At 52.2% G+C, this 13,656-nt stretch overlaps 1 protein-coding gene across 1 annotated transcript in view; it reads left to right on the top strand.

The window, feature by feature from the left end:
• Window positions 1-1,497: 1,497 nt before the first annotated feature.
• Window positions 1,498-13,656, top strand: part of KCNK3 (potassium two pore domain channel subfamily K member 3) — a gene marked incomplete at its 5' end in the record, with an annotated part of 52,466 nt that continues 40,307 nt past the window's right edge. Inside the window, one exon of the mRNA XM_019658840.1 lies at window positions 1,498-1,576. Within this exon, the coding sequence (XP_019514385.1) occupies window positions 1,498-1,576 (79 nt within the window). The remainder of the gene's footprint in view (window positions 1,577-13,656) is intronic.

The raw sequence follows: 13,656 nt of genomic DNA, 5'->3' as shown, positions 1-13,656 counted from the left end.
GACAGACCTCCCATTCATTCAGTACTTGAATGATCACAATGCACTTTCATCTCATTTCTTGAGTCCCAGCCTTCAGTTGCTCAAGGAAGTTTTCAGGGCAGGTATTGTTAGCTCCATTGCACAGATGAAGGCACGGAGGCTCAGGGAGGAGAAGGGACTCCCCCAAAAGAATGCAGCTGGTGAGCACTGGAGTTAGAGCAAGAAGCTGGGTCTTCTGACTCCAAGCCCAGTGCTCTTTCCGCAGCCGGTCTCTTCGCTGCTTCCTTTGCCTCCATATGCTGTGAAGCCCAGAGCCAGCCAGGACTGGTATGACCAAGACGTGCTCAGGGATGCCAGCCTACAGGGCACCCACAGGCAGCCCTGATTGGTTGAGGGTCAGCAGGGTGTGCGTTAGTCATTCACCTGGTTAGTCACAAGGATTCCTCCAGCTCCCTATCTCCGGCCTCCCAGCCAGGAAACCCTTCCTTTGTTGGGCCTAAGTTCATCAAATGCAAACGGAAACTCTTTTCTGGGAAGCTTAAACTCTCTATAGCTGTTGAGTCATTAAACTCCTCCGGGGGCCCCAGCCCCATCTATTCATAGCCCGGAGGAGGCTGTCAGAGCAGGAAGGAGCCTGGAGATCAGCTGGTGCCAACCCCTCCTCTTACAGAGCAGTGTTGGGAGTCACATAGCCAGAGGGTAGGGAAACCTGCCCCCCAGGCCCCCACGCCTGCCACTTGTTCAGGATACCTCTTTATTTATTCTTATTATTAACAGCAGCAACAGAAACAATACTAATAGCAGCAGCCACCATTTGATATCTACTCTTTGGTAGGCTCTACCCAAGACACTCCACTTGTATTCCCTCAATTCATTCTCTCACCTACCCTTCAAGATGAGCATTATTACCTACGTTTTTCAGCGGAGGAATCTAAGGCTCTGAGTGTCAATGACTCACCCATGGCCTTGTGACTTGAAAAGAAGCACCTGTTGAGACTCCACTGAGCCTCTCTGACTCCCATGCCCTGGATATTTTGCCACTTCTTTCCCCACTTCAAGAATCCAGCCCGGACCCTTGTATTTCAAGGGCACAGAGTAGCCACAGCTTGTCTTTTCCCTAACAAAGCCCTCCCCAGCACACTACACAGCCAGCCCACTGCTCCCCCACACCCTGGCCCCTGACCAACCCAGACCACGTGCCAGAGCTGTGCCCAGCACCAGGCCCTACCTGAGACTGCCACAGGCTCACAGGTGCCTGTTCTCCCACTGCAGGTCCCCAGAATCCTTGTGGCTCTAAGGCAACAAGAGACCAGGTGATTGATTAGCTGAGGGAGCTGGTGCAGAAAAGCTCTATTCTGTTCTTTCCTTAGCTTCCAGCCTGTTCTCAGCTAAGCACAGGCTCCCATCACCCACCACCATGTGCCCTGGGAACCCTTAGACTGGAAATTCAAGCTGGCAGCTCGTGAAGGGACCTGTACTTTTTACATCTTTCCAAGAAGGAGGAAAGCACAGAAGTGACCTGCCACCCCTAAAACCCCAGAGTCCTCAAATAGAAGAGTGAAACAAGATATTAGCCATCATCCAAACACTCAGAGAGGTGAGTGACTTGCCTAAAGTCACACAGTAAGTTACAGGTGCAACCCTGATTAGATCCTAGGCCTTTGGGTACCCAGACCGGAGTTCTCCATCACCCCAGCCTATTCCCCTAATGGTCCACCCTCTCTCTTAGCACTGGGACCTTGGCTGCTTATCACTCCACTGTTCCCAGTCTTCTACTGACTTCCCGGGGGGCAGGGTGGGGATGGAGGAGCCCAGCCTGGAACCGTCCCACTGCCCACTCCCAGTCAGCATTTCTTTCCTCCCTGCCCACAGGCCACCTCTCTGCTTCGACTGCCCAAGCCTTTTCTGAGGGTGGGTTAGGAACGCAGGTACTGGCTTAGAAGCCAGAGTACCTGGGTTCATCTCTCAACCTACCCCCCCCCAACTCACCTCCCCATCCCCCTTGGATAAGTTACTTAGTCTCTCTGAGCTTGTTTTGTAATTTATAAAATGAGAGGATAATATCTGCCCCTTAGGATTAAATAGGATAATGTAAAGAAAGTGCCCGCTACAGAGTAAGCACTTAATAAACAGTATCTCTAATTATTGGTGTTACTACTATTATTGTTCATGTATTATTACTTCCCCCAAGGAAGGGAACTGCTCTGTGTCCCAAGGATTACCATGAACGCAGCTACCTCTGCTCCTTCCTAATAGATGGGACAGTGGAGTTGGGGACCTGAGGCTGCCACACCCTTCCCTTCATCCTCCTAATCCCAGCCCCCCATCCCAGGCTCCCCAGATCTTCACCTATGCCTGGAGTCTGCCTGACCTCCAGGCTCAGGGACAATGCCCCCTCCTCTAAGTAGGCAGGACCTGCAGGAGAGCAAGCTGCACAGTGGTAGGAGGACCTACCCTGGATTGGAGCAAGGAGGCAAAAGTTGTAATTCCACTTAGTTCAGTTGCTGGTCCTCTATGACCGCCAGTGTCCTCATCTACAAAGTGGATGTATTTGATCAGAGGTCCTTCTGACTGCCATGCCTCTTGCCTACACATCCAGTTCCCACGCATCATGGTTGGGGGCTGGAGACGTGCAAGAAATGGGGGCGAGAATAGGACAGGAATAGAAGACACATGCCTGGCCACAGTGGAGACAGGACAAACACAATAAGTATTTTCAAAGAAAACATAAATAAGCACAGATGAATGTAGTGCGCATCACCACTATAAACAGCTTTCAGCTGGCAGCACAAACGGTGAATCTGTGAGTTGATTTTATAATTTAAAAAATGTAGAAATGATTTCCCTGTCTTCAGCCAGCAAGAGGGGAAGAGACCCAGCTCTAACTGAGACCATTATCAGTTTGGGCAAACCTCAGCCTAGACCCTGGATGGGCTCTCCCTCACCCTTGGACAAGTGACTTCATCTCTACCTTGGAAGCAAGGGACTGCCATGTGTCTCTAACATGTCAGGCACTGTCCAAGGCACCTCTCACCACCAGCATTCCCACAACTGCCCTGGGAGGGCAGACGTTATCAACTTGTTACAATCGAGGAACACGAAGCTCAGAGAGGTTTGGAAATTGGCCCAGGCCTCTACAAATATGAAATGACAATGCCAGGGCTTACACCTAGGGTTGTAGGGAGTATCTTTTCCCAGAGCCACACAGCTGCTTCCCCCCATCGAGCCTCTGCAGTCCCTTCTATGTGAACGTCACAAATAATGGAGGATGAGTACCAGGGTCCACACAGGGCACTCATCTGTGGCCTCAACTTCAGGATCTCTTGCCCTTGGGACTATGAATAAAGCATTTAGCCCTAAGAGAAATCAGAATTTTAGCTCCACCCCTCTCATTTTACAGTGTGGAAACTAAAACTCAGATTGGAGAAGGAGCTTGCTAAAGGCCACGCTCACAGTTGTCCTCAGAGCTGGCCTTTGGAGACTTGTTTACTGACACCTCACTCCATGCTCTTGGGCCCCTGACGGGCTCTTAGAGAAGACAGCAAGCTGCCAGCAGGCCTGTTCTATTTGCCCTGCGCCTCCTCCTGACCTCTCTCTTAGCCTCTGATCCTCAGAGAGCCATATGACAAACGCCTTTCGTGGCCGTCAAGAGAGGAGTCAACAGCCAAGCTGATGCCACCGCCTCTGTGTCTGCCCACACTTGCTCGTTGTCCAGAAACTGCCCCTGCTCAGGAAGCTCCCAGGTGGCTCCTAGAGACACACTCCTCACCTACAGCCACCCTGCCCCAAGCTACTATCCCAAATCACACCTTCACTTTTCCACTTGCTATAGCTGGCCTCAGCTGCTGCCTAGAGCGAACAGCTCCAGTCCTCCTGGTCCTGTGGCCTATTGGGATCCCTGCCAGGCTGGGGCCAGCCTCCCACCCCTGCTTCTCCCTCCTGCTTCCTCCAGTGATACCTAAGGACCCCTTTGTGAGGGCGCCACTGGCTGCTGTGAATACAAGGCAGGAGACTGGCCTGGGCACTGGAAACAGGGTTCTTTCTCTCCCCTGAGAGGCCTTAGACAAATCATTCCAGTGTGTTCTCTCTCTCTCTCTCTCTCTCTCTCTCTCTCTCTCTCTCTCTCTCTCTCTCTCTCTCTCACTGTCTCTGTCTCTCTCTCTCCTGCCCCTGTACTCATGGGAGGAGCAGATACTTCCCTGTGTGCCTCAGTCTTTCCATTAGTAGACAGCGAGTGTTCCATAGGGGAACTTAAGCAGGCTAACTCAGCGATGCAGAATTGTCTACGTTAATGCTTCTTGAACAGTCATGTGCAGAGGGATGACTTGGTTGATCTCGCTTAAGTGCAGATTCTGAATCAGTAGGTCTGGGGCAAGGCCTGAGACTCTGCATTTCCAACAAGACCCCAGAGGACCCTGGTGCTCTTGATCCATGGGCCACACTTTGAGTAGCAAGAATTTAAATAACCTGGAGACCTGACTCCTGGGAATAGACACGTGGACTGTGATTTTAAGAACAAGAAGATTTAGAGCTGGAAAAATCCTTAGGCATCTGGTTGTGGAATGTTAGAGCTGGTGGACCCTTCTCTGAGGTTTGGAGCAGGGCTGTAGCTTGCCTCATGGGAGCCAGCCATGGAGCCTGGGTGGGGCCCCGTGCAGTCCCATCCCTGTGGGTGGATGGAAAGGGAGAGCAGTGGAGAAGGGCTTGTCTCACGGGAAAGCCTGCAAACAAGAACCCACTGATCCTCAGCTATCCTCCACCCTCCCCACCCTTAGATCCATGGAGAACACGTGCCCCAGTGATTAAATGTCCAAGTGAGAAACTGGCATCCACCCAAAGTCCCAGGGGCAGCACAACCTCCAGCCCCCATTAGAAGAAGAGGCTCAGGCCCATTTCTTCTTTCATGGGCTGGAATTCAGGCAGCAAAGGCCCATAGAGTTCACCAGGCCCTATGGCTACCAGGTACACTCACCCTGTTGCCGGCTAGTGTGGAATGCAGGTAGCAGGACAAAGCCCACTCTTTGCTAGACCTATCAGGCCACATGTGTCTGCAAATTTTAAGAGGGACATCAACAACCTGAGGAATATTCAGAGGAAGGAAGCAGCATGTCAACTGAAGGACACTTAGCGAAAGCAGGCCTGCAGAACATGAGGGCTACCTTCAAATATTTGCTGGGCTGTTGAAAGGTAAAAGGAACAACCTTGGGCTGATTGGGCGCAAGGGGTTGAAGCGGCGCTGGTGCATAGAGTCCATAAAAAGATTTAATTCAGTCCAATGTAAGGCAGAACTCAGAGTTGAAGCTGACCAATGATGGACTGTGCTGCCTTGAGAGGTGGTTAGTTCCCCATCAGAGGAAGCATACAAAACAACACTAGATGGGCATGCCTCGGAGGTCACATGTATCCATCAGTTTTCAACCAGAGAAGCAGAACTAGTATGAGATATATATTAAGAGATGTATTATAAGGAATCAGCTAATTTGATAGCAGTGGCTAGGTAGGCAAGTTCGAAATCCACAGAGCAGGCCATCAGGAAGGACTGGCTGGAACTCTTTCCAGCTGAAGCTGCTGTCCACCAGTGGAATTTCTTCTTCAAGGAAGCCTCAGCTTGGCTCTGAAAGCCTTTCGACTGATTGAATCAGGCCCATGCAGATTATCTCAGATAATCTTCCTTACTTAAAGACAACTGATTATGGACTTTAATCACATCTACAAAATGCCTTCACAGCAACCCCTAGATTAGTGTTTGATTAAATAACTAGGGACCTTTAGCCAAGTTGACACATCAAAAAGATCATCATGAGCTACCCATACGTCAGACTGGGGGGCTGTAATAAATGGCTTTTAAGATTCTTCCCAACCCTGAGATGCTTTGATCTCTTGATCTTTAAAGAGGCCGCCTGAAGAGGTAGAGTACCCAAAGTGAGACTCGGGAATGTCCTGGGGGGCTGCTGGTCCTCTGAGTCACCTTCTATGTAGAACCAACTTTAGCCTTCATTTCAGTTCCATTTACCGAAAATCATTGAGCTGCTCTGAGTGTCAGGCAGTATAAGCACTGAAAGAATAGAAAACCATGACCCAGATCTTCCCAGATCAAGGAGCCTCTGGTCCAGTAGAACCCTGAAACCACAAGTTGAATGGTATATATGCTAAATCCTAGTGGAATGACTAAAATAGGGATCGAGAAGTCTTCCTGGAGCAGGTGGTGCTTGAAGAGGGCTTGAATGGCGAGTGAGGACTTTAGTAGGTGAAGATGGCTGGGTGATGGAACACCATGACCCAGGCTGAAGGGCATGAGCGTGCCCAAGGAACGGTGGTTGGGAACAGACGCTGGAGGGAACCGACTGCTAGACTCTGGTGGGTAGACTTGATTTGGCAGGAGGGAAGTGACACACTCCAACCTGTGTTCTCCTGCCTGGATCCTGACCAGTGGGGGCCCCCGTGACTCCTGTTGAATCACTATTCACCCCCAGTTGAACCACTGGGTACCCTCATCACCCCAGTTGAACTAGTGGGTGCCCCCATGACTCCAGTTGAACTAGAGGGTAATGACGACCTGTATCCTGATTGCCTCCCTTCTTCTGGTCACCAAGCAAACCTGAGCCAGCCCCCAGGGAGTGCTTTCACCCCCCTCCACCCTACATACTTCCTCTTCTGGGCCAAAGGTCCACTCTGGAGCCCAAACCAAACCCCATTTATGGGTGGTGTGTAGGAGCCCTTGGGACAGCACTGAGCTGAAAGAGATGATGCTCTGTGGATACTCGCTGCATGGACAGCTCCAGGCCCCAGCTCTCAGACCCCTTCATCTCTGCTCGAGGCTCCAAGGCTTGGCGTGGACTCAGTGTCCCTCTTCAGGAATGTGCAGGGCCTCTGCTGACCACAGCTCCGATGCAGAAATAACCATCTCAGAAAAATCCGCAGAGGCACATTCCAGCCTGCCAGCCACAGGACTGTCTGGGGGGCTCTCTCCAGAGACCCAAACTGTCAGGCCCCGGTGAAGTAGCCCAGAAAGAACGACACCAGGCACTCAGACAGGAGGTGGCCTCTCCTCTGGGACAGGTCCAGTCCTCCTGGGGCACAAGGGAGCACCCCGAGGCCTTGGGGGCAGGCAGGGGAAAGGCGGTTGCAGACAGGAGCAACCTTTACATCTATGCTACAGAGATGTCTTCCCTGGGCTGCTCCATCCAGATCTTAGACTTGACATGAGGCAGCCATTCCTCATCGAGCTGCCTCGGTGTCCACAGTCATGAATCAGGCTGCATTATTCACTGGGAGATTTCTCTGGGCTGAGCTCATTACATGTATTACCTCATTGAATCACCACAGCCACCAACGAGGGTGGCACTCTTATAAGCTCCATTTTACAGATGAGAACACTGAGGCTCAGAGGGGTTAAGAAATGCTCCCAAAGTCACACTGCTGGCAAGTAATAAAACAGGGGTATATATAGCATGCACAGCGCTTGATTTATAAAGCACTTGATCCTACAGTGTCTCTTCTGAGCCTCACAACAACCCAGACATGTACTATCATTATTCCTACTTTGCCAACGAAGACACTGGAGTTGAGAACATAAGATCACTTCCTGCAACCTGGAGTCAGTAACTGCGGGAGCAGGAGTCCAATCTGGACCTTCCTGCCCTAAAACCGAGCTCTCCCCCTGGGAACACAAGGGCTAAACGTGGGTCATTCCCACCCTAGGGGTGTTAGTGTGTCGTAGATGCACATGTCAGCCTGTGGATGGCAAAGGGCAGTGTTGTTAGGGGCAGTTTGTCACAGAGTGACCTTAGCTCCATGCACTTGTCAACGCCATCCTTCTGAACAGAATGGGAACCTTAAACCAGAAATGGGAACAGAGTGACGGTTCTTAAGAGAAGCTAGTGAGTGAGAGAGGGGCCCTTGTTGGAGGCGACTCACCGGCTCACTAGTGTGTTGGCGGGTGGGGTAGGGGTAGGTAGGATGGCTTCTGCGTGCTGAGCAGGAAGCCAGTCCCAGTATTATCAGTTGTTTGGGCCAGAGCGATGAGTGTCAGGGCTTGGCCCTTAAGAGTTAATTCATTAGATCTGTGCTAAGCCCAGGAGGGTGTAAGTTTTAAACACTCATCAGATGAAGGAAACTGCAACCAGGTTTGGGATGCACAGGAGAGAGGAGAGCTTCTTAAGATGAGCGTTCTGCAGCTGGGAGGCTGGGTCACTGGCTAGCCAGCAGCCAGCATTTTCTTTCTGGGTTTGCTTGGTATTTAAAAAACATTCAAGAGGCATCTGAGGAAGAATTTTCGGAGTTTGCAAGCCAGAGCACCTGGAGTGAGCCAGGTGGCAGAGACATCAGGAGCCAGTGGGTGGCCCCAGGAGAAGGTCATGTCTGCTGCCCCAGAGGAGAAAGAGACTGAGAGTCTCAGTGGGGGGCCTGGGGACAGGCTGTGCCTCCCCTTTTTGGCTTTAACTCAGCCTGCTCTCAAACAAGCCCAGGGAAGGGAGTCAGCCTAGGGGAGGCTCCTCAGATGCGTGAGCGTCACTCACCTGGAAACAAACTGGGGTGCTTTGGTCAGGCTGAGCCAGTGTGACGCTCCCTTCAGCACGTCCTGTGTCATGGACTTTCCACCATGAGGATTAGACAGAGCAAGACCCTCTGGGGCTGCTCTGCGTCCTTGGTCCACTTCCAGGTGGGGCCAGAGAGAGACACCTGGACCCAAACTCAGCGGCAACCTCTTTCCTTTTGGGGTCATGCTTAACTCATTGCTCCAGAGCGCTAAGCACTCTCATCTTCCCAGGGCACCAAAGAAGCCCTGATGTGCCCTGCCTGTCCCTCCAGATTGTCCAGTGGATTCATAGAGGTGGTCTACATACCCTTTTTTTGCATCTGTGACTGATGACTTAGTGCAGCCGAGCTGAGGAAAGTGGAGGGCTCGGTCCCCTCCACTGTTTCTTTGCTCCTACCTGGCTATGAGACCTATAGCAAGTCACATCCCACCCTAGGCTTATCTGCAAGAGGCTGGGCTAGTGGGGTCCGAGCCCCGTACAGCTCAGACCTATTGTTGGACCTACTCCTGGCCTCTGCTTCTTCCAGCCCTTGCTGAGAAGCACACTACCCAGAATTACACTCTTGTCCCCACTTCACCCCATGCTGGCTGAGCCCTGGAGGGACTTCCTCTGTGTCCAATCCCAAGAAAAGAGCTCTGTCCAAGACCTCCAAGTCACCCCCTTCTGACTGTGGCCAAGGCCCTATTATCAGCAGAGCGAGTCCACTGCCCCAGCCCCTGGGACAGCTGGAATGCAGGAGCCTCCCACCCGGAAAGGGCGGCCACTCACGCTGGCAGCTCCCACGGTAGTCCATGGGTGGGGTGTAGGAGGAAGCAGTGGTGCTGAGAGCAGGCTGACCCCAGCCAGCGCTTTTTAATGGGGGTGGCGGAGGGGGAGCAGAGAAAGGCGGCAGACAGTCTTACTGCCCAGATTGCCTCTGGACCTGAGCCGGCCCAGGGTGAGTGCACTGGTGGCCAGTCCTGAAACCCAGGCCCTAGGCTAGCTTGAAGGGTTCCAGGGTGCTGGGAGCTAAGGTCCCGCTCATGGACCAACCTTTGACATTCCACCTAGGCCAGTGACCTGCTAGGCCTCTGAGGGACCAGGGTTAGCCCCATGGGTCCTCACAATGCTTTGTTATCTCAAAATGTTTATGGGACATTACACGATCACCCATTGCAGAGCATACCAAGCCAACTGAAGGTCACAGCAAGCATCTTCCTTTAGCTGGAATGGGTCAGTTCGGGATGTGGACACTGGCATGATTATATGGAACAAGGGCTCGACTTGGCTGCGCATGGCATTACAGCAATGCTTGGGGTCCTTCGGATTCCTTGAAAATCACTGATTCAGTCCAACCCTTCTCTCTTCCAGATAAAGAGGCTGAGACCCAGGTTGGGGTGCAGGGAGAGGCACCAGCAGTTCAGTAACAGAGCCAGTCCTCAACCCAAGCCTCCTGACTCCCCACTCTCTCAGGCACCCACACAGTCATCCCTCCATTCCCTTTGTTTTTCTGAGCATCTTCCTTGTGTCAGGTACCATTCTAGGCTCTAAGGACTCAACCCCTGTCCTCATGGTACCTACATTTCAGAGGAAGCAAATAGGCAATAAACTAAATTATATGATCATAAATAAAAACATGATCTTAATGGTAGCAAGTACCAGGAGTCAGTAAAAAAGAGGATGTGGTTGAGAGTGATGAAGAGGAGGGAATGGGCAATTCAGGAGAGCTTTCCAGGAGGAGCCTATGTGATGCAAAGATCAGAAAAGAGCCTTCCAGCAGGGAACAGCAAATGCAGAGGTCCCAGGTAGGCCAAAGTTTGGTGCGTTTGAAGAACAGGAGCAGAAAAAACAGTGTGGCAACAGCACATGGAGCAAAGAGGTGGGGACATGGAAGGGCAGGATCTTGTAGAGCCATGGAGGCCATGGTCAAGTTTAGATTTTATTCTAAACGCGATGGAAGTCACTGAAAAGTCTTAAGCAGGGTTGTGGTGTGATATGGTTTAAATTTTTACCAGATCCCTCTAGCTGCTCTGTGGAGGTCAGATGGTTATAGAATAAGAGGGAAACTGGGAGATCAGCCAGGCTTCAGTTCAGTGATTTGAAAGAGAGGATGATGGAGGATTGAACCTGGTGAAGATTGTGGAGGGAGAGAGCAGCGTGGATTGAGTGTGTGTTTGCGAGGAAGACTTGGCCCCACCTGCTGATGCGTGTGTTGGAGAGGAGAACCGTGGGAGTCAGGGAAAGAGAATAATTAAGGGTGGTCTTTGAGTGACTGGGTTGAGGGTAAGCATTTTCTGAGACGAGAAATAAAACCTGGACAATAACGAGTTTGGTAAAGAGATGAGATTTAAGACTTCTGTTTTCGATACACAGGTTAATTTTGAGATGCTTATTACAAATCCATGAAGGCAGCTAGAGAGACAAGTCTGCAGCTCAAGGGAGAGGTCAAAGCTGAGATATAAATTGGAGTGTTATCAGATGGAAACAATATTTAAAGTCATGCGGCTAAATGAAATCAGCTGGGGAGAGGGGAGAACAGGAGAGACGAGCCCAGGGCCAGACCCAATCTCAGGAGGTTGAGCCAGGAAGGGGGCTGCCAGGAGATTGGAGGAAACCTGGAGAGTGAGGTATCTCGGGGCCAAGAGGAATGGTTCAGGAAGGAGGGAGCCAGCCACTGCCAGCTGCTGCTGGGAGGTCAGGTCACATGACCACAGAGAGACAATCATTGGGTTTGGCAACACCATGGCCATTGGAGACACTGACCATAAAAACAGTGTAACATTCAACAGCTTGTTCCAGGAGTGTGGGAAGGTGAGAGTGGTAGGGGCATCTTTTGTATTTGTCTAGCTGAGGTGGAACATAAGAGCCGGATTCCAGGAAAGGCAGGAAAGAGAATGAACAATATCATAGCTCCCAGTTTCAGTTTCCTAAATGCTTCACAACCTCCTCCTGCAGGGGCCCATGATGTAGTTATCATTATGTCCATTATGCAAATGAGGCCCAAGGCCCAGCAAGGTTGTCGGCTCAAGAAACCCAGCCAGGAACCTGAGTCCAGGCTTGTCTGACCCCAAAGCCCCTGCTCACCATGCAGTGGACCCTACCCGCCAACTGCCAGCTCTGCCTGCCTCTCCTCCAAGCTTCTTCCCACATCCCCTTCTATCTCCCCATGCATCCTTGTCCTTTGATCATTTCTGTCAGCTTCCAGCAGTCTTGGCCTCTGCCTCCCTCATCCAGGAAAGATCTGCTTTTTCTCTTTGATCCTGCTTGTCTGTCCTCTGCTGCCTCTTCAGCTGGGCCCTGTTTCCACCCCACCCCCAGTCACAGCAGGATGTCCTCACACCAAGGTGGGGGATTTGCAAGTTTCTAAGAGCTTTGGGGAGCCTGGGCCTGTGGGATGACTCCGGAGTGTGGCTTCTGTCTTCCTGACTGCCATTTGTAAAGAGCCTAGGGACCCTTCAGGCCTGGCCAGCCTGCACTCGAGCCCCTGCTCAGCACCAAGGGTCTAGAGACACAGGCCAGGGCTGCCTGCCAAGGCAGCCGGAAGGGCCATGCATTCTTACCTTGATCGGGCAAGACGGACCTCAAAGTTCTTCTCAAGGCAATGGTACACATGACAAGTAGTGGCCAGGAGTCCTAAATAGGGAGATATAATGGGCAAAACTGGCCATCTGGCTGCTACCACCAAGACATGCTCTTCAGAGAAGAGGGGGGCACTGAGGCCCTCAAAATCCCTTTTGGAGCTAAAGTGATTCCAGTGGGAATTCATGGGTGAGGCCCAGAGACAAGAGGGGTAGAGAGGCCCTGGCAGGACCTAGGGCACAGAGCTCTCTGCCTGGCGTGGGTGTTCCCCTCCCTTTTCGGCCTCCCCATCCTGGCCATGAGGAGGGAGACCACCTGGGATGCCCAGAGCCACTTCCAGCTCCTCTCCAAGATTCTGAGGCCCTGTCAGCCCGCAGCTGCTCTAGGAAGCCTGGGACCAGGCTCCCAACTGGAAGAGACAAGCAGAGAGGGCCCGACATGCAGACTCCTTGGGCCCAGAGGTTCACCCTGAAGACCTGACGGGGGCTGTAGTAGTAATTAGCTGCTCACACATCCCCCAAGGTTATTTTTAAGCCTCTCATTCTTTCCTAGTTTATTTTTAAAGTAACGCTGGCACATGGCTGGCCGGCTGCCCTTCACAGGTGCTGGTACCAATTTGGGCCAGGAATGGAATAAGGCAAGATGCCCCCCTCTCCAGGGCCCCCACCGAGTGCCAGAGTTAACAGCCCCTCACTGGACGGCTAGAGAGGCTCCTACTGTGCCAAAAGCCTGGGTCCAGCTGGGGGTGAGCAGGTAGGCCAGCAGCAGGGGAACCCCAGGAAACTCCCACATGTCTGTCCTGGACCAAGTCACCTCACCCGCCAAGCCTCAGCTTTCTCATTTCCCAGTGGGGTGAGCGATAGGTATACCTGCCTCACTGACTGTCACACACTGGAAAATAAGGGATAACCAATAAAAAGGAGTATTGGGACTAACTCCCCCTATGACATGCTGCCCCACTGTCCTACTAACCTGCTTCCAAGCCAGGCCCTTCCCCCTGGGTGAGTGACTCCCATTCTGAGAGACTCCTCTGTCCCCCTTCCCCCTTCCCCACCTGCCCTGAAACCTGCCTTCCACATTTCCAGTCTGGCTGAACACTAATCCAGGCTCCCTGGGTGAAGGACAGCTGGTGGCCATTAAAAGGCTTCAGCTTGGGATGGGTGGTGAGGGGAGAGGGGAAGGCATGGGCAGAGCCACCCGACCCCAGCACTTCCCCCCACCCACCTCCTCCCTGGCAACCTCCCAGACAGCTTAGCTACGGGAAAACACTGCCAAAGTTAGCTCTGAAACCCTAGGGTATGGTACGTAGCAATCGCTAAGGCCGGAGAGGTAGGACATGTGGTAGAGGATGTTGAAAGGCAGGTTGAAAGTTTGGGCTTCTTTCCTTGTGGGCAATGGGGAGTCATGGAAGATTTTTGAGCACAAGAGTGACATGTGCAGAGTGGAGTGTAGTCTGGAAGAAGGCGTGGAGCAGATTGGGGGATAGGGGACTGGAAGCTACTATGGGTTGACTACTGCCCAAGTCCAGACTGGAGAGGGTGAGGGCCCAGACTATAGTGGTGGCTGAAGGAACAGAAAG

This window comes from Hipposideros armiger, unplaced genomic scaffold (assembly GCF_001890085.2).
Source record: "Hipposideros armiger isolate ML-2016 unplaced genomic scaffold, ASM189008v1 scaffold_0, whole genome shotgun sequence".
NCBI classification, from domain to species: Eukaryota; Metazoa; Chordata; class Mammalia; order Chiroptera; family Hipposideridae; genus Hipposideros; species Hipposideros armiger.
This window is presented reverse-complemented; position numbering and strand designations above follow the sequence as displayed.